Genomic DNA, 20831 nt, shown 5'->3' on the forward strand with positions numbered 1-20831 from the left:
TATTTGGGGGTGTGTGTGTAGAAGCACTCTAATAGTTAGAGTGTGCCTACAAATACACACACAGCAAAGGGAGATCATTAAAGCAGAAAAATAAGCTGCTGAAATCTGTCTTTTCTATATAATTGCCAGAAAAGCACTACCTATCTGAATTTGCTCTGAATTTTTAATAGAAAAAAAGCAGTTCTAAAACCTCACCTTGCTTCCATGATCTAAACTTTGCCTGCCAAGAGCAAAGCTTAACAGTTCGAGATGTCAGTGAAGGGTTTGTTCTTACAGAAGGCATATGCAGCCTGCACCTGAATAGATTATATGTATGTGGAGATGTCCCCATATGGCAACAGATTCACTCTGTTACTGTAGAAAGGGATTAATTACTGTGAGACACATAAACAGTTGTGCCTTGCTTTTTGAATGATCAGTATGTTGCCATGGCAGAAGTACTACCATTACAGGTCTGCTCTGTATCTTAAACATGAAGTCACTGGGATGGTAGCTATGGACCTTGGTGCACGTGGCCTTAAATCCTGTCAGACTAGTGCAGCCTGAACAAATTTGGGAAGAGTTGAAAGCATAGAGAAAAGCATGGATATGCACTGAGTTCAGTAGAGATGTGATGGCTTGTCTATGTCAGTGGGCTGGCAAGAAAGCACTGTGTCACTTTGGGAGCTTGTGGGAGTTTCCTGAATTAATCAGTAGATATTGTTCATTTGGTGATATGCTCATTTTAGTTAAAATGCATATTTCATCAGAAGAATGTTTTATTTGATTTATTTTTGTGGAGAGAAATCATTACCATCTCCTGTTGGAAAGCTGAGACCAAAGACATTGCATAATTTTTAAAGTGCTTAGATTTAAAACTCAAATTGCTTAATAATGTATAGCAAAGTATGTGTTTTCCCCTTCTTTATATCCCCATGTTCACTTCACTGTACTGCAATTGCTATCTGTAGAACTCAAAGGCTGCAATGTGCTTTGAAGCTTGTGCCCTCTAAACAATAATATCAAATAATGAATACTCAAGTTGCTCTCCCCAGCTTCAGCATCTGACTTTGGGATCAGTGTGACACTGAAAGCAGGCTACTCTGTGCCTAATTCTTCAGGTCTCAGTGGCAGGTGTCAGCTTCAGAGTGACTTGGAAATACTCACAGGAATTACTTCCTAGTTTGGAGAAAGTTGGAGTTCTGGTGTCCTCAACATAAAAAGGACATGGAACTGTTGGAACAAGTCCAGAGGAGGGCCACAAGGATGATCAGGGGACTGGAGCACCTCCCGTATGAAGATAGGCTGAGAAAGTTGGGGCTGTTGAGCCTGGAGAAGAGAAGGCTGCGTGGAGACCTCAGAGCAGCCTTCCAGTATCTGAAGGGGGCCTACAGGGATGCTGGGGAGGGACTCTTCACTAGGAACTGTAGTGACAGGACAAGGAGTAACGGGTTCAAACTTAAACAGGGGAAGTTTAGATTGGATATAAGGAAGAAGTTATTTACTGTGAGGGTGGTGAGGCACTGGAATGGGTTGCCCAAGGAAGTTGTGAAAGCTCCATCCCTGGCTGTGTTCAAGGCCAGGTTGGACAGAGCCTTGGGTGACATGGTTTAGTGTGAGGTGTCCCTGCCCATGGCAGGGAGGTTGGAACTAGATGATCTTAAGGTCCTTTCCAACCCTAACTCTTTTGTGATTCTATGGAGCAAGCTGTCTAGTTGAAGTCCAGAAAAGTTTTTCATCTGGAAAAATATACCGGTGCTCCATTTCATAATCTCTGAGTTGACTTTCCATTGTAAAACTACTGCAATACACTGACACAGGTCCTGGATGTAGGCATCTCTCTGATGTTCTGGTAGCAAATGCTGCCTGCAGTGTCAGAAATCTGGGGGGGAGGGGGAGCTGGTGCACTTGCAAGTTGGCTGAAATTGTTTTGCCTGTAAGCAACATGGTCATGAATAAATCGCTGCAGGTTGCGTATTGCCCAGTCTTGGCGTTTGTAGAGCACATGGCCAAAGACATGCTGCACAGCAAAAAATGCTGGGTGTCTGGAACTGAGGTTGCCCTGCATGCCTTCAGGTGATGGCATTTCAGCTTTTATTTTGGTGATATGTACTTAAAAAGCTTCCTTTTGTGTATCTCATCTGTATCTGGCTGGGCTTGCCAGCCTTCTGGTCAGCTGCAGAGCCACTGCTTCACAGCACAGGCATTTTCAGCAGATAACAGGGACTTTTTTCCAGTGTCTATGTTAATACAGTTGTTTCATATTGCAATAAGATGATGCAGTATGATTATCCAGAAGAAATAATGTGTCAGCTTCTTTGTAAGTGCTGTTACAGTTATTGTGTTTCTTTTATCTTTATGAGACTTTAAGTGGCATAACGGCCCTCCTCCCTACAAAGGCACTGTTTGGTATGCTCTCCTGCTTTATTTAATATTTTAGAATGCAATGCTTTTTAAAGGCAACATAGTCAGCCAAAAGTAATCTTTTATAAATATGCATCTCCCATAAGGCAGTTACACAATTTTAATCTTAAAAAAAGTATCCCTTTCACTGTGGTTATTTTTGTAATCCAGTTTTATGTCTGTGGATTGTTTGCAAAGAAATCTATTTATGCTTCTCTAGTGTTTTACAGTTCAGTGCTGAATTAGCTGTGACAGTTAAAATCATCTGTTTTTCTTCCTAGTCTACAGTATGAAAACAGTGGCAACTTCTACACTATTCCATGAGTAGCAAACACTAATGCTGATGAGTTTTCATTTCTATTTAGCAAGGACACCAGAGATAAAGAACATTAGTAATACTGCTTTGTATGGAAACTGATGGTAGACTTCTGTGACAAATGCCAGAGCAAAAAGAACTGGGATGATCACTGCAGCTTGGTGTCTTTTTGATTTATTTATATATGCAAACCAGACCATTGAGCTCCACAGTATTGGAAGCATGAAAATATGTACTTCAGCTTCAAAATTCTAAAAACTGAAAATATTTTAATATGAAATTAATTCATAGGTGTGTTTCAATAAGGCAGGAACTTCGCTTTGCTTTACTGTTTCAGCAAGAAATTAAATATATTCTGAGTCAAACCTCTAACTTGCAAATGTACTCTGTAAGTAATGCTGTTTAAACTTTAAAAGAATAGGCATTTTACATTTGCTAATGATGGAAATTTCAGAAAGCTTACATTTGAAATTGTGAAGACTTGTATTACCTGTACTAAAAATAGCAAACTGGTCTATAGTCTGTAAGTACTTTTTGCTTCACCCTAATTTCCTCAACAGTTCCTTTGACCTACTTCCCTTAACAAGAGAATCGAAGAGTTGACGTCTAAGCAAAATTAGGCACGCCTCTTCTTTCAAAATGAAGGTCTAGATCTCAGTTTTAAATCACTGAAGTGCATTAGACCTAAGCCTTCTAGAAATTCAGAGTTCTTACTGCCTCACTGCTATAGTAATGGGCAGAGCCTTGTACATCTTTTTAAAATAATTTTATCAATGTTACTAGTTGGAATATTTTGTTACAAAAGGGTTTTGATTGGAGCTGTAACATAGAACCATGCTCATTATGCAACAGTTTTCTGAAGCATTTAAATTAAGAAGCCTGAGGATGTTGGTTTGGATGTGTTTCTGGTTTTCTTCTGAAGTAGTAGCTCTGTTAGGGTGTTGTGGATTGAATGACATGCTTCACTCCTAAGAGAAGTAGCAATATATTTATTACCTTAAAGCAGTGATTTAACAAGGGTTGATAGTAAGTATGACAGTGGTTTAATGAGATTCAGTGGCTAGGTACACTTGATATTTACTGCATAGAGGAAAGGGTCAGAAAGAACTGTCAAGGAGACCCTCCCATTGAGTTGTGGGGTTCGGAAAGGACCCCCTGGGTTTCTAAACTCCTTCTCTGAGAGGAGTCTAGGTATGGCTGGATCCAGACTTAGTCACAGTCTCGGTCAACAGTCTGTCTAAAGGATTATGTATGTGCAATGAGTCCTCTATATTGCTTAGCTAAGATTTCTAAGTTTACTGTTGAGACAAGGAACCTCTTAACCTCTAGGAATAACCTTGAGAGGTGTCCCTACTCAAAGGGATATCCTGTTGTGCAGCCCACTGCCATGAAGGATTGCTCAGCAGGCCCTGGCCTGTCACTATTTATAAAGTCAGATGATTGATTTATAGTTAAATTTGCATATCAGTAACACATCTGAGTCACTGTTCCAGACACTCCTTCGCTACCATGTTGCCATTTGTTTCCCAAAGTCCCGAGTAAGCCCGATGCAGCCATTACAACACCTGCTGGTGGTTATGGCTCAAGTGGTGTGGAGGGGGAGAGGGCAGCAAAATGACACATAGGGAAGTCTTTCTAGTGTCTCTTTATGAACTGTCTATACTAGGGCTTTTGTGAGGGCTTGTGGTTTTTTGGGTGGAGTGGAGGGGGCTTGACAGTGAGTGTGTAGTGTACACTTTCCATCCTGACACACTGATTCTGTTCCTGTGTGTATCCTATTCCCCAAAGGATTAACCTGACAAAAAGCCAGTGTAAGAAAGAAAGTGGATTCCCCTTTCCCTAAAAAGATCAGAGCTCTTGTGACTATGCTGCTGCAAAATGCACATTAATGTCACTCAGGCCTCTCTTTCTATGGGAATCCTCTGATTCTCTTCTTGTCCTTCCTACAACCTGTTGCTCAGCCCTCCAGTCCTCGCATCCCCAGGCAGTTCCCTTGCTGCATTTCCATCCTGTTCTGCTAAAAAAAATCTTGATTTCTGAGCTCAGCCCTAGCACTCCCTCTGAGCCTCCCAGCTGAACTGGTCTCTGGGGCTTCGTGGTAACACCCGGAAGCAGTTTGTACATAGTGACTCAGAGCAGGGAGTTCTTAACGTGCTGGTTTGTCCTGCCCTCAGCTGCTGTTCAGGGAGAGTCTTCTGGCTGCCAGGACAGTACATTGGCTTCATGGGAAGGGCTCTGCAGTAAAATTTTTAAAGGATGAAGTTTGCTTTAGGATGGTCTTGTGGATAGGAGCTGACTACTGGCAGACTGCTTTGGAGGCCAATAGCAACCCACGAGCCACCATTTATTACTTCCTGCAGGAAAGGGAAGTTTTAAGTTGTTGCAGAGGAGGAGAAAAGGAGGAGATGTTTTATAAGAATAAAATGCTGATGCTTGGTTCCTGTGCAGTTCAAGTGCCAGAGTAAACATCTTGGATGCAGGTATTGTGAGCAGTATGTACAAATAGATTTCAGTGATGAAAAAAGATGATGGTTTGGTTTTATGTTCAAGCTTTTGTGTTTGGATCTCTGCTTGATCCATCTCCGTGCTTTTCAGCAGGGTTGTGTTGTAGCATGTGTTAGTTGAAAGTAAGAATTTTCTTGATGTCTTGTTTTGAAGCACTTTGATAACTGTTACGTATGTGTACATAAGAGCTTACAAAAGCAAAGCTAGTGCTCATTGTAGTGTAATTTTGGTACGCTCAAAGTACTGTTTTATAATAATCCCTTGAAAAAGCACATCAGGTCCTGGACAAGACTGGGGCTTCAGAGTGTGCTTACACAGTGAATAAGATGAAAGCAAGGAGTAGCCTTGACTCAGTGTTCAGCTCAGACGCAGCCGGTGGAAGCAGCAGCCTAAGGAAGTTGATATGTCCAAGGTCAGTCCAACTTCCAGCACAGTGCAACAATACCAGAAAACATCTCCAGCTGTGCTGGAACTGGTTGCCCGGCCACTTCTCCCCAAGCTCTTCTTGTGGGTAGTGTCAGAGTTGTTATTGACAAGTGGGTTTTGTGAAAGCTATAGTGTTTTAACAAGTGCACATGTGAGCTTTTTCTTGTGTATTTTTTAAGGCTTACTGTCTCCTACATTTCTGAAAAGGAGAGCACATCGTAACTTTATCCTGACTTATGCCGAAGATTTCAGTGTTAGGCATCCGTCTGCTTGGGTTTGTGTTTGTATCTGCCAGCTGAGCTGCATTTATCTTGGTAATTTTTGGCCAGCCATAGGACTTTCAGACCTCTTTATCTCTGGAGAGATCACTGTCCTTTGTTCCCAAGATTGTAATTTTAAAGCACAAATAGAAAAGTATGGAGTGCAAGTATGGAATGAATGCGGTACTTAACTCTAGAGCAATAAATGACACTAAAATATTACCCAGTATGCTGTTTATCTAAGTGTATATATATATATGGACACTTGATAATACAAAGAACAAGGCTTACATGATAATATTTTTCTGAAAATATGAAGAGTAGCTTTTACATGTATGCATATTACTAGAGTATTGTTCATAAGCTGTGGATGTAAGAAAAAGCAAGAGTCACAGGCAGTGGGAAAGCTTTAATTCACACTGAACTTGTTTTTCCCGTACCCAGCCCCTAGGTCATGGCTTACGTGAATTTGTTAGTAGGATAAACACTCCAGTTTTGCTAATAAAGTGAACTCTTTAGTCTTAAAATTCAGTGCTGTTGCTTTAGAATAGAGCAGCCAGTTGCTGAATGCTCCGATTCTTATCCAAGTCAGGTATTCAGGATTTCAGGCTTAACGCAGCTCTGCATTTAAGCTAATAAACATTGTCAGCTCTGACCTGTGTCTGCACTTTGAACACACTCCACCTAGCACAGCGATAGCTGTAGCCAACCGCTGCTCCCACCTGCTAGATAAAAATGCCTAGAGTAACCTTACTTCATTCTTGCTTATACAGTCCTAGGAATCCCTGGTTTCTGCTTAATTCTGACTAGTTCAAACTATGCAGTTTTACACTGTGCATATTTGGCATAAAATATAAGTATGTGAATGAAAGAGTAGGTATTTTTGGGGTTTTTTGGGCAATGTTCATAAGGGAATAGTTGGAGGTGGAATAAGCTGTATTTCCTCTGCTACGTATTGGCAACGCTTTTTGAATGAGGTGATAGTTTGTTCCAGTTGTCACTTCTGATGCCTTCTCTATTTCCCAGCACACATCCTGGCACTGTTTTGACAGTTAAGTACCCATTCAGTCAAACTTGGGAATTAGAATAACTAGATTTTTTTCTTTTTTTCCCTTTAGTCCCCCCTCCTCTGTTCTAGCTATTTCTTTTTTCTCCTGGCTGTTTTTCAGTACTTTTCTCTCTAACTTGTAGAATTAGAGCAAGAAAGTGGAAGGTGGTACCTCATCTTTGCTGCTCAGTGCATCCTTTACCCAGAGGCATATCTGAACTGTCAGGCACACATAGCTGTTGGCATGCCTCAGGCTTACCTGTGCTTGTGCTCTCATCCGTGGCTTTGCAGCTCTCATACAGTTCCCCTTTTCAGAATCTTGCTAGGGTGCAGTTCTGTGGGGACTGTGTGCATGTGCTGCCAATGACACAGTTCTGTGACACTATCTCCCGCTTGTGGTCCCCAAGTGCCCCTTCTCACTGCATTTCATCTGTTGGAGATTCTGTTTCTGGAAGTAGAGACCCATTAGTACAGCTGCCCATGTCCTGTGGCTGATCTTCAACTTGGTTCAAGGTAAAACTGAAAGCTAAACCTACAGATATCCTTCCTAGTACTGGTCAGCTTTATGCATCCCCTTTTCAGCCTTTGAAATATTTAAATACTAAATTCTGTGCTGCAACTGGTTTTACTTTAGAGCTCAGTGTTTAAATGTGTATGTGTTTAGTAGCAATACATCTCTCTTCTGCCATCCCTTTTGCAGATAGGGAAACTGAAGCCTAGTTTTCCATTTCATGCTATGCCATATAGTAATGGCAGAGCTGGGAGAGAGTTACTAAGTGTCCTTTGATTCCACTCAGGGTCTAATAGACCATGCTACATTCTTAAAAGGCCAAAATACAGTGATCACATATCAATATGTCAGCAGAATCTTTTTATGTTGCTTTGGTGATTGTGTCCTCCATTTTATTTTGCAAATGTAACTTGTTCTGGATTCACAGGAATATGACTTAAAGTAATAAAATTTCAAATGTGACCTTTCTCTGCTATTGCAAAATAAAGCTATGAGAACTTAGTTTGGATTCTTTCCATTGTTTTCTGTTACCAAGTTAGGTACTTGATATCAAATATATACTCACATACATAGGAAACATTTTAACTCAGGTATTTAACTTATATTGCCAAAAGAATATGTTGTTCACAGTGTTGTTTCACACTTGCCTTTTAATCCCCCAAAGCTGCCTTAAAATAGAAGTTCTATACTCTTCTATCCTATTCTTTTAAGCTATTATCAGTGGCACATATCTTAAAATAATCTGATAGATGTACATTTTTAATATGTCTGGGCTTTTATTTCTTTGTTAAATTTACATTTGCATACTTGCAATTAGGCATTTCATGCAGGCTTATGTAACACTAGAGGAGAAGCATGTGATGAAAGGAGGGAGGGAAAACTCGTGGAAAATTGAGCAACTATGTGACTGCTTTCAGGAGTGTATTTCTGGCAGCTGGAGCGGATTATTCCACAAGTTCGAAGCAGCTTTGGCAAAACTCATCTCATGGCCAATTGGAGTTTCACTAACCTGCACTGACCTGCTGCAGTTTTCTACGTCAGTGATTTTTGGGTGACATGTTAGATGATGTTGAGCATAAAGTTGTAGTTACATAGTAGTAGGGATATTGCTTTAGTCAATAAAATCTGTAAGTTCAGAGCAACCCTTGTGCCAGGCCAGTGCTTTACTACCACCAATTGCTACCCAGTTACTGACTCCTTAACAGGAGTAGCTGAAGTAAAATGGATAATACAGCTCAATTTTAAAATTACTTTAAAATATATGCTTTTACTTTTAAGGAGGGGAGGGGGGAGTTTCCAAACACAGTGATATAGTGTTGCACTGATGTGTTTAGAAAGAAAACAAGGTTTTGATTCTGCCAGCACTTCAGTCTGTGGGCGATTTCTGTGCAGTCCCTGAAATCCATGCACTGGATAGGTAAGTGAAGTTGCATATTTTTAAGCCCTGCTTAGACAAAGCTTTTCATCTGACTTTCTTATCTGGAAGTATTATCCATGAGGATGGATGTTATGTAACATCTCACCTGGAGTGGAAGGCCAAAGAGAAAAGTTTAATAGCTGACCAGAGCATCCTGACTTAGAGAGTTCATTTGTGAGTGGTTGTTGGAAGTCTGTTCGCTGAAACAGGTTCTTGCAAAGTGAAGGTGGCATGGTGCAGCTCTTTACGGCTTTTCTGATCAGTGGGAGGTTGGGATGGAGTATTTCCCCGTATGATGTCCCCTTCAGCTGGGATGGGTGGGCAATGGGGTTCTTTTGTGGCAATGGGAAAATCACTTAGTGTTTTGGTTTAACATCAAAACCACTAGAAAGTAAAAAATACATGCCAGAAGAGCCATATATTAGAAAATACCTTATGGGGTTGAATAAAAGACAGACTCCTCTTTGTGGCACACATTGAGAAGACAGATCATAGAATCATAGAATGGTTTGGGTTGGAAGGGACCTTAAAGCTCATCTAGTTCCACCCCCTGCCATGGACAGGGACACCTTCCACTAGGCCAGGTTGCTCAAAGCCCTGTCCAGCTCATCCTTGAACACTGCCAGGAATGGGGCATCCAGAGCTTCTCTGGGCCACCTGTGCTAGTGTCTCACCACCCTCATAGTGAAGAATTTCTTCCTTATATCTAATCTAAATCTGCTTTCAGTTTGAAGCTATTACCCCATGTGCTGTCCCTACATGCCCTTGTAAAAAGTCCTTCTTCAGCTTTCTTGTAGGTCCCCTTAATGAAGTGGAAGGCTGCTGTAAGGTCTCCCCCTAGCCTTCTCTTCCACGGGCTGAACAAACCTAACTGTCTCAGCCTGACTTCATAGGAGAGGTGCTCCAGCCTTTTGATCCAGACCCTTTGTCTATCTTCAGCCCTTTAAGTTTCCAGAATGCTTCAAGAAAAATATCCTCTTACTTCTGACACTTCTTTATACAACATTTATTCTCTCCATGTAAAGATAGTGGTTCAAGATAAGCAACAGAGCAAACATTAGGTAGTTGAATTATGTCTCTCCTGGCAGGAGTTAGGTTAGTGAGTCTTGATGGAACCTATGTTGTCAATATTTAGGTTTGGATTTTAGATGTTTAGTTGTCTGATTAATGTGTTTGTATCTTAGAGCAAGAGGTATTTTATTTGAGAGCACACCTACGCTAGTTACTAAATACTTGTGCCAATTCTTATTTGATATCCAGCATCGTTAAAACTTATGGTTGTGCCATCTGTTCTTTTCTTCATCACTTGTCATATGAGTGGTCATATGAATGTGTACTCAAACTGTGTCACAAAATATTCCAAGGAAATGTCAGAGGAGGAAATATGGAAAAAATATTATTCTGTGTACCGAGGCTGTGTTACAAATGTATCATCTGGATGGCTTTTAGACCACTGTTTTGACGTTTAATGGAGCATTACTTAATCCCATGGCACAATGCTTGAAGAAAAATAATGTACATGCCCTTCATGAGAGATGCAAAGAAAGTTGTGCTGAAGCTGTTGGAACATCAGTGCTCTTATTAATGCTCAGAAACAATATTTTTATTATTTTATGACAGTTTTCTTTATGATGCCCTAGGCCAGGCTGATGGGAATCATGATGTAGGTTTTGGGCCTCTGAGTTTTGTTGGGCTGACTTTAAGATGTGACAGTTCTTACCATGTTTTGGAATGAATATTTGTTAAATTCAATAGTAGTTACTTCTGCAGATCACAAAAGACTTCATACAGTTGTTAAGGGGAATGGGTTCTTTTTGATGATTATTTTAAATTGCACACCTTTTTTGGTGACTGTAGTTTTTTGACTGCTGCTATCAGCAAAACATGGCTTTTGAACACTGAAGAGCTGATTAACTATCTTCCTATTTCCCTCACTTGCCTCTACCCCGCAAAAAGCATCACATAGATTCCCTTTGCTACCTTTTATCATAGAATCATAGAATAGTTAGGGTTGGAAATGACCTTAAGATCATCTAGTTCCAACCCTTCTGCCATGGACAGGGACACTTCACACTAAACCATGCCACCCAAGGCTCTGTCCAACCTGGCCTTGAACACTGCCAGGGATGGAGCTTTCACAACCTCCCTGGGCAACCTATTCCAGTGCCTCACCACCTTCACAGTAAAGAATTTCTTCCTTATATCCAATCTAAACTTCCCCTGTTTAAGTTTTAACCCATTACCCCTTGTCCTATCACTACAGTCCCTAATAAAGAGTCCCTCCCCAGCATCCTTATAGCTCCCCTTCAGATACTGGAAGGCTGCTGTGAGGTCTCCACGCAGCCTTCTCTTCTCCAGGCTGAACAGCCCCAACTTTCTCAGCCTATCTTCATATGGGAGGTGCTCCAGCCCCCCCTTTATGTTTGTCCTTTATTTTTATTCTGAAATGTGCCGGTGGAAGGAGGTAAACAAAGACTTTTGTCAGGCCATAAAAGGCATGAACTCACTGAGGCACTAAGGCCTGAGTGTATATTGCTAAAGCTGGCAAACATAGGAAACTGCATAGAGCCATCTGAAAAAATCTTAATTATGTTTTCTAAAGTGCATCTAATACAGTGACATCTATGTAGATTTTAAAGCTGGACTAATCAGGGTTTTTCCAACTTTCATTCCTAGTGATATTTTACTTCAAATTAAGTTTATTTAAATTAATTTTTTTTCCTCTCCCAAGCTTTAATTGTATAACAGTCATCTTATCCTTGCTTGCAAATGTTTTCAAACTCTTTTGTGGAAAGGTTCGTAGAATTCTTACAGTCTGTCTAGACTCTTCCCAGATTGCTGAGTTCTGAACTCAGACACTGTTATAGTAGAGCTGCTGGGTACAAAGATGAGTAGTAAGCTGAGAAAATCGTGGCATCTGATTTCCTGGCTTGGCTTTTAATTATAAATAGATGCTGAACCAAGGATATAGTTGAGATTTGAAGTATAATAACTGATCTTTTTTGGGTTTCTTTGTAAAGGATTGCTGAAAGGGCATTCAGAGCCCCAGGATTATCTCTTTCTATCTCTTTTCTGCCAGGGCATCATCAAAAATCTGTTAAAATGATGGGAATATCTTCTCTGTTAGAATTCATTCAGGTCATAAATTGTCCTATTCAATTCTGCATAATGGCTGTGTTAGTAATTTGTAAAAAGTCTACGAAGTTTTGACCAGTATCTTGTACTGTACCTTTAGAAACCTGGGCTCTGCAAGTCACCTTTAACAACACGGTTTCCTCCCCATTGCATCCAAACATTGCAATATGTTTGATGGTTTCTTCTTCTAAGTCTGCAGACCGTTATTCATTTTGATATTCCCACTAGCTTGCTTTTATCAGTGTGATTAATAAAGCTTCCTGCAAGGGAAATTAAATTTAAAACATTAAAGGCTGCTGTTCTTTGGAAGTAGTGGTTTCCAAAGCATCTCCAATAAGAAAAATTAAAAATTAGCTGTTTGTATAGCATTAGCATGGGGGGGGGGGGGGAATCATATACCTTATTAAAACCAGCTTTGTTAAAATGGAATCTTCTTGTTGCTCTTTTCCTCAACTTGAATGGGGAACATGTATTGTGGCTTCAGTATTTTCTGTGTAACCTTCAGGGCTTTTTCTATGCAAAATGGCATTAAAGTGGTATTTTAAAATGGTCTGGTTTTAAAGGGAATTTGGTGATGTCTAATTTGCATTATTATAGTGTTTGAGCTATTGTTTAGTGATATGATTAATTAATCTCTCATTTTCTTCCTTATTTTATCAGCTGAAGGTTCCAAAATACAAGACAAGAAAGGCAGTTCAGGACAAAGCAACACTGGAACTAAACCAGGTACACCATTCCACATGCTTTGTTTTATAATGCTGTCTGACTCAATGGTGTATGAAAATCAGCTGTTGTCTTAGGAACTTTTAAAATGCTTCATGCTCTCATACCTCTCTTAGTGTTTCAGTCAAAACTGGTATCATTGACTGTATTCGGTTAGGCTGGAATTTCTGACTTCTGCAAAGGAGCAAAACTGGAACAAAAACCACTTTTACTACAGCTTAGAAATGAGGGTTGGGAAGAGAGATAAGGCAAGAGAAGCCACTATACCTGCATCTGTGCTTGCATGAGAATTATCTGTTGTAGGCAAAGATTTTCATCTTTTATATAAATGTGCTTCTGTTCAGACATTTCTTCATTTACCACGAAGCATGCCATATTCTGTAATATACTCTGTGCAGTAGGCAGATGTTTGTCATTGCTTCACCATACCTGGTTAGTACACTGTGTGGATTTAATTCATTATTCACTTACACAATTGGAAGTCTACATATTGAAACATTTAATGTAGTCCTTAATGCTTAATGTAGCATTAAATTAGAGAGATTAGATATCTAAATTCTGCCTGTATTGCAATTCAGGTATGCAAGTTTAAAATACGCAGTTAAGAATGATCTTGTTTAGGTGCCTGAAATAGCACAGGTATTTGTGTTGCTGAGTATGAGGCACACTGTAAGCACTCCCTTCTCAACTCCTTGACAGCTTGGCAGCTCAGTGGTTGTTTTGTATTGACACTCTTCACTGTCCTCAAACTGGGTACTTCAGCCCATGTCCCCAGAGGAAAGCAATTCCAGTGCTGTCTGTGTTCAGATCTCATCTCTGTCAGGCGGTGCTGGGTCCAGCACAAAGCACCACATTCACAGCTGTCCTCAATCAGAAAGGCAATGGGGAAAAAAAAAAAAGAATGAAGGTAACATTGCCCGCTTCCATTGCAAGCCAGAACTCTTGGTGATGGACAGTGTTCAGCATCCACTTTATCCTGCAGTAGTTTAATCCCAGTTTTCAGTTGTCAGGAAGATATCCTGTGCTCCCTTCTTCTGTCCTGGTGTATAGAAAGGAATACAAAATTCCTTGGTTTGGAGAGAGGGAGGGCACAGGCATGTGTGCAGGGTTTACTCTGCACCCAGCTGGTGAGAGTCTCTGTTGAAGAAAGAGCTTCTCAGAGCTGGTGGTTTGTTGTTTGGTTGGTTGGGTTTTGTTGTTGTTTGTTTTTCTTTAGACTGCACATGAATTTTGTGTTAAATGGTTTTGGTTAAAAACCAAACTGAAAAGTTTGCAGAAGGAGAGACAGCTGTCACTCTAAACATCATCATTATTGTCTGGAAAGCGTCTACAGGCTGAACAAATAGTACAAGTCCAAGGCAACTCTGAATATATGCATGGCAGTGCAAAGGGAGCTGGACAAAGGAAAGACAGTTTGCAATCCAGGCAATGCATCTTTTCAAATAATGCTGGCTTACCTTTCTTTTTCCTCTCACCACCCATGTGAACTAATGTACAAACTAGCTGTTGTTTTGCACCTGATATCTCTTTCAGTTTCTTCAGCACAAGAAATTAGCACCCTAGGGGTTGAGGGCAGAAGGGCATTTGTGAAAAGAGATTGAGAGGATTATAGATGGAAATGAAGAATAGTAGTAGTCTGACTTTTGAAGTCACACTGAGTGCAGATGGTAGATGCCTTAGCCGAAGAAACTGGCCATATATAGTAAGTACATATGACAGTTACTAATTTAGCAAAATTACAACCTAGTTTCTAGAAATGTCAACTGTGCTTAAGAGTTCATTGAGTACTAATTATATAGAAGATTTAAAAAACTCGAATATTCCTGGTTTTGAGGTTTTTGTTTGGGTTTTTTTTAGTATAATAAGGGACAAAAAATGACTGATATTTCAGTGCTGAATTTCTGCAAAATACTGTTCATGGCCTCTAAGCTCTTTATAGTGAACTAGTAATTTTTTTAAAATGATTTTGGACTCACAGTAAGTGTTGTGAGTTTATGGAAAAATACAGGTTTAATTTCTAGAAGTAGGTACAAAATTATTTTCCCTCCTATAGAACTAATATGGTTTATTTAATCTCCAAACATAATAGGCATATAATGAAACGTATGTTATGCTCAGCAAGCTGTTTCACTACAATGACACGACTTCACATGCACTGCATGATAACCAGACTGAAACTTCTACAACAGCATGTGGATCTTTCTGAAGTTTTCTCTGTAAGGCTTTGCATATGCCCAGTTATCAAATATAACTTGGAACTAGATGATCTTAAGGTCGTTTCCAACCCTAATTATTCTATGACTCTATTCTATGATTTTATTTCTATAAGAATTGAGGAATTATTGCAGGTTTTGTTGCAAATGATGTGTTGTGACTCATAGCTATAGCCCAATGACAAATGTGAGCAAGATGAGTACAAAGTACCTTGTGTGTTTGTCCTTGTATTCCTACAGAATAAGAAGAAATACTAGTCCCCCAGGTGTTTGACTGGTGGGTTGTTAATGAGCAGAGACATGAGAAATAAAATGGGGAGCAGGCCTATTGAACTCTCTTGGTTTGCCACAGTTTGAAGTTCCTGAAGCTATGTACTGGAGGTGTCTATAATCTTAGGAATTCAGAATGCAGGTGTTGGACGTTGGGCTTGTAGCCAGACTTTGAAGGATCATTTTCAAGGCTTAGGAAAGATATTTTAATTAATAGTAAGATTTGCACCAGTAATGTTTGCTCCAGATCATAGTAGAGCAAAGGCAGTGCTGGTCTGCTACCAAGGTGTTATCCCCATCTTTGTGCTAATATTGATTTAGGTCTTTGTGATCCCACATGTATGCAAAATAGCTCATTACTGAAGACATTCTCTTACACTCTGCATAGCCTGCAAGTTACTGTGAATGCTTTAGGACTGTTCTAACATCCTGGGGTGCTGGGAGAGAGGGGCTTTTTGTGTGTGTGTGCGCGTGAACACTGTCAGGTGTGTGATACAGAAAAAAATAATTGGATATCTTCAAACATGGCAGAATGCAGAATGGCAGAGGGCAGCTTTAAAAATTTATTTTATTCCTTCCGTTGCTTATAATTAGGAATTCTTAAGGGATACCTTTTCAGTTTGCCTGTCCATGTAACCCTCCTGCCTCTTTGAAGAATTTCTGCTTCTCCCCTGTAGGGAAATCTCTCCTCTCAAGAAAGAGGAAAAAAAACCTGGAAGGAGAACAGTGCATTTTAAAAGAAGCAAGATTTTATGTTAATCCCCAGTGCCTCATCATTCTCTGTCAACTCAGTGTTACAGAGTCAGTGTTCCAAAGTCAATGTTACATTGACTTTGCTGACAGCCCTTGAAGGAAATCCTTGTTTTCTAGGAGAATTCATATTAGATGTGAATTTTTGCAATAGCAGTAATTACTCATGTCACAGAAATTCATGTTTTGTGAATCTTATGTGCTAACCATAAGGGAGAAGGAATATTATTACCCTTTTGACCTGTGTCTGCATGCTCAAGTGACTGCACGCGAGTCAGCACGCTTCTTAACATCAGCCAAATGTTAATCTGCACCATACATTGGACAAATCTGTGCAATGATATGACTAGGCATAGTTTCATAAATGGCAGCACTATGTGCTATTCAACCAACATTAAGGGTTTGATCTGTAGTTGAATGGGTTACATTTGTCTTTGCTGGTGACTAGTTCTCTTGTTGCATCTTTCTTTGGGACTATCATGTTCAAATGTTCTACTAAGTATGCAATGGGGTTTCTCCTTGCCACTCTTACTTTGCATTGCTGTTAATACCATTAATTGAGGCTGTAGTCTCTCACCGTTGTTGAGATGATAGTTCTTCACTGATGAGAGTTCAAGACTAAGTAAACTGAACCTAGTTATCTGTGAACTTGTTCATCCTAGAAATCCTGTCATCTTGATGCAGAAAATTCTGTTAGATTACAGAATGTGTATTACTGAATTTTGCCTAATTTAAATAACTTCAAAATCTGCCTAGCACTTCCTCACTTCAGGAATTTATTTTTGTAAATATCTTTAACTTCATTTTTATGTCCCATTGTATTGTTTTGCTAGTAACTTTTTTCATATGTATGTAGTCCGAACACACGTAGGCTGACTTTACATGTTTTTACAAATTGCTTACTTGTGTATTAGCACTGAATTGTGATAAAGATCTGTTGTCTTGGTTTTATGTGCATTTCCATGGTGACGGTATTCTAGGTAGGTCTTTATCTTAAAATACTTAAAAGCTGAGTTCCCCTCAGTATGAGAATAAATCTGGTCATTTCTTTATGCCCATAAATATTTTTGATTTTTCTGTGTTTTTGTTTACTTGTGTTTTTATTCAAAGCAAACTTTTTAAGTACTAGTGAAAACAGCTTAAAATTAGCAGCTTTCCAGGTTTAACAGGACAGGCTAAGGATGAGCAGGAAATTAGTTTTGGCAGTATGCTGAGTTGAGTAAGTATCTTGGATTTTGTTCCCTTGTTGTCTGGAACAGCTCCACTCTGAGGCTGGAAGCAGGATGCTTCGCTGATCAGTGTTTTGTTGTCTTCCAGAGAACTCACTGAGCAAGCGGTGTTTTTCCAATCAAGACTGAGCTTTTGCAGCCAAGCCTGGGCTCTGACACAAATTTTTTTTGGTTTTGTTTTTTTCATATTATCCTTAGTCTTATTGCTGTGATGCAAGTGGCCAGTTGCAGGTATGTTTAAGGAAATAGCGTAGCTTTCAGTCTACAAAGGATAGTTGAGGAAACTGTCATCTTTCTTTATTGGAATTATACTGGTCCATGCATGTCTTAATGTTTTTGCCAGAGCTTTTAATTCGCATGAATACAGACATCTGTGGAGATCAGTATCTTGCTCTTTTCAGAAGCTCAACTGGAACTCCTACAGTGTTTTGATCCAACCTATTTCTCTTGAGTACTGAGCTTCTTCAGGCTTGTGAAATAGGGCTTAGTAGGTTTTCAAGGCAATATGGTTGGGAAGAGGGTGCTGCATTATAATAGAATTTCCTGTGGAAGCATTTTGGAGAGAGATTATAGGATAATAGACAGTATTTTCAGATACAGTAGTTTCAGAATGCTCTCAAGCTACCAAAGTGTTACAGGCTTGGAAACAAACCAAAACTTTTTTCCTGGGTTTTCACAGGCAATAGTCTTGCAAGGAATTCAGAGTTACAACTTACTTCATTTTTTGGGAACATTTTACATCTTGATAATTAGAATGCACTCACATATTTTAATATTTTTTTATAAGATGGATTTATGAAAATAATCTATTTTGAAAGCAGAATAACTAGAGTTCTTTAATGGTCACTTCCTTAAAAACTTGCTTATGGTACTATTTGATTTTATGCTCTATGCCTAATATTTTCCCCCTCCCTCTATTTGTAGATCATCCAACAATACTAAAGGTTGATGACAGGCAACGGCTTGCTAGAGAACGAAGAGAAGAACGAGAAAAACAGCTAGGTAAGGCTTACTGTGTTGGGGTTTTTATTGTCTGGGTTTTTTAATGGACTATCATTTGCATCCAGTGTTTTTTCCAGTTTACTTTTAAGAGCATTCAGCAAACTGATAGTGCTAGATATGCAATAATGTCATTCTAGACACGCTATTACATCTTTAAAGTAGATCTGTTTTAATTCATGCACATCTTGGGATTCATTGTTGCTATACCTGTCACATTCCCCTTACGATTGTGAATCTGAATGAAAACTCGGTTGATTTCTGAAATAATGCAAGGAAGTGTCGTTGTGGATGGAAGTTTGAAGTTTTAGAATATTTTGCCAATTGAAATTAGGCTACTTAATATGTTGAATGCATCCTATATTGCCATACAGTAGAATTGCAGGACATGCTGCCAATGTATGGTTTGAATATTTCTATATAAGCTTGTTTTTTTACTAAAGGTAAAACCTTTAGTAGGTGTCAAATAGTTGTGCTCAATATCTTATGTTACCTATGCATAAGCACCTATAATGCTGTTCAAATGAATAGTGAAGGTTACATAGCAAGTGGCTAGTGATGGGCTCTATACTGAGTGTGGTGGTGGGAGAACTATAGAATTATGTGAAGCAAAATTGATGGCTTTCTGAAAAGGATGTTTGGCTGCAACCACAGTCTGTGGCAATTGGGAGGTCGGGGAGTCAAGTATTTCCTTTTTTTTTTTTTTTGACACATTCAACCTGATTTCTTTGCATGCTGTGGTGTTCTTATGGCTTGAGAAACAGAGGTTCTTTACTTCCATTTTATAGCTTCTGTAAGTTTATAGAACTATTTCGTAACTCCAGTCGGAGTTATACTGCTTTTTCTAACCTGGAGAGCCGTGATTTACTGCCATCTAGGTTTTAACAGCATTGATATCCAGCACCTTATAACATTGTACTAACCATGCATGAATCGCTAAGGTTGTTTTGGAGGAGTAAAGGAAAGATTTGGTCTTCAGTTGCTCATGAGGATAAGATGCCCTTGATATTTGCCAATCCCTAAAAAGCTGCTCCTGGAGTTGAGGCTAATGGTATGTGTAAACTTAGTTTCTTCAAGTTCCACAGCAATTACTGGCTCATTCTGATTAGTTTGTGACAGATGATTTTCCATGTCTTAAAATTATTCTCTTTTCAGGTTCAGTCCTTGTGTAGTAACAATGCTTTACTCAAGTGCAGAGGGATGCTTTCCTTAAGTTTTTCTGAACTCTAATTATTCTAGCTATTGATAAATGAACATCTGTTACTGGAAGGACCTGACTTCTGTTGAGAAACGTGTCATTTTGTGTGATGTTTTAAAAGCAACATCAAACTGTAGGGGTTTTTTAACTTGATGTAGAATCCTTCATTCTGAAATGGGAGAGTTCTGCATGTCCCCATGATGTACGAGTGTATTGTGTGTTCTTGCATGAAGAATTATTTTGAACTAACAAGAAAATTGAAAGCCCTGTTGTACTTTCATCTACGTATTTGTCTGCTAACATTATGATTTAGGAGCTGTCTCCTGAGATTTTTTTGTTCCAGTACAGCAAAGCAATGATTTTTGCAATGGCATGCAAGCTTCATTTTTTTTTGGTGTAGAATATAGATAATCAGTCACTCATGTCATGTGAACCATAGCAAAAGAAATGCCTCAGCTGCCTGTCTTAAACATCAAGTTGTATAATGTTGTTACATAAATGTGCCTTGCTGAAAATTAGAGTTGGATTTTGTTAATACAGGGACATCAGCTGTGCAACAGTAAAGCAACTGAAGGAAGGGGTTTTTTCTTTTTCTTTTTTTTTTTTTTCTTAAATAGAACTGAGTTGGATTTAAACTTCATTCCTCTCCTTTTGATTCAGGGGATCTGTCAAGTTTAGCAAAGGCTTCTTTTTAAGCAGGAGTTGAGAATTTCAGACATACCTCAAGTGAAATTATTCTCTCTTTCTCCCCCTAAAAAAGACAGTGTTCAGTTCTGTGAGTGTAGAGTTGGCAATTATCTTTAACAATTCTTTGTACTTTCAGCAACTTGAACCACATGAGGCTGTGTTATCTGTCTTTTAATGAAAATTAAGTTGTTCAACCCTTCTGTTGAGATCACGTGGATTAACAGTTGAATAACAATTACGTTTATTGGTCAATATTTCTGATGTTATGGGAGGGTAAATTTGAGGTCTCTTTCCCCCCTGCCCCCCTTTTTGTTTACTCTCAAGGTTTATCTTTTTTAAAGTTCCACTGTGCTATGATAGATGTGCTTGCACTGTGGTATAATGGGTCAGTGTGTGCTCTGTACTCTTGAGGATTTGCTTGCACCTGTCAGTGGTATTCTAGTAGTCTTATTCTACTTACCACACTTGGGTGTCTAGTTCTTTTTAATGAGAATTTAGAGAGTAGGAAAGATGAGTGCTGTCATTGTGGTTGTCTGGATACATATAGCATATGTGTAGTGAGACTGTCACTGTCTGTGTTTCTTGAGAATCATATTATGCTACCTAATTGAAAAGAATAATTGCAAAGGCTTCTACAAAAAATGCACCTTTCACTGTAGTGTATTCACATCTAGTTTTGGAACTTTCTCTACAAAATGTAGAAAGCATACAGGGACATGTATGCTATTTCAGCTAATCACCCCATCAAGAAAGGAGAACTTT

General features: G+C 39.2%; 1 protein-coding gene across 1 annotated transcript in view; it reads left to right on the forward strand.

Moving 5' to 3' along the window:
• The window catches only part of MAP7 (microtubule associated protein 7), a gene marked incomplete at its 3' end in the record, with an annotated part of 97262 nt that overhangs the window by 39374 nt on the left and 37057 nt on the right, over positions 1–20831 (forward strand). The window contains exons 2-3 of the mRNA XM_080615759.1: positions 12661–12726; positions 18110–18187. Coding sequence (XP_080471885.1) covers positions 12661–12726; positions 18110–18187 — 144 coding nt within the window. The remainder of the gene's footprint in view (positions 1–12660; positions 12727–18109; positions 18188–20831) is intronic.

Source organism: Psittacula echo (genome assembly GCF_963264785.1).
Source record: "Psittacula echo genome assembly, chromosome: 4".
Lineage (NCBI taxonomy): Eukaryota > Metazoa > Chordata > Aves > Psittaciformes > Psittacidae > Psittacula > Psittacula echo.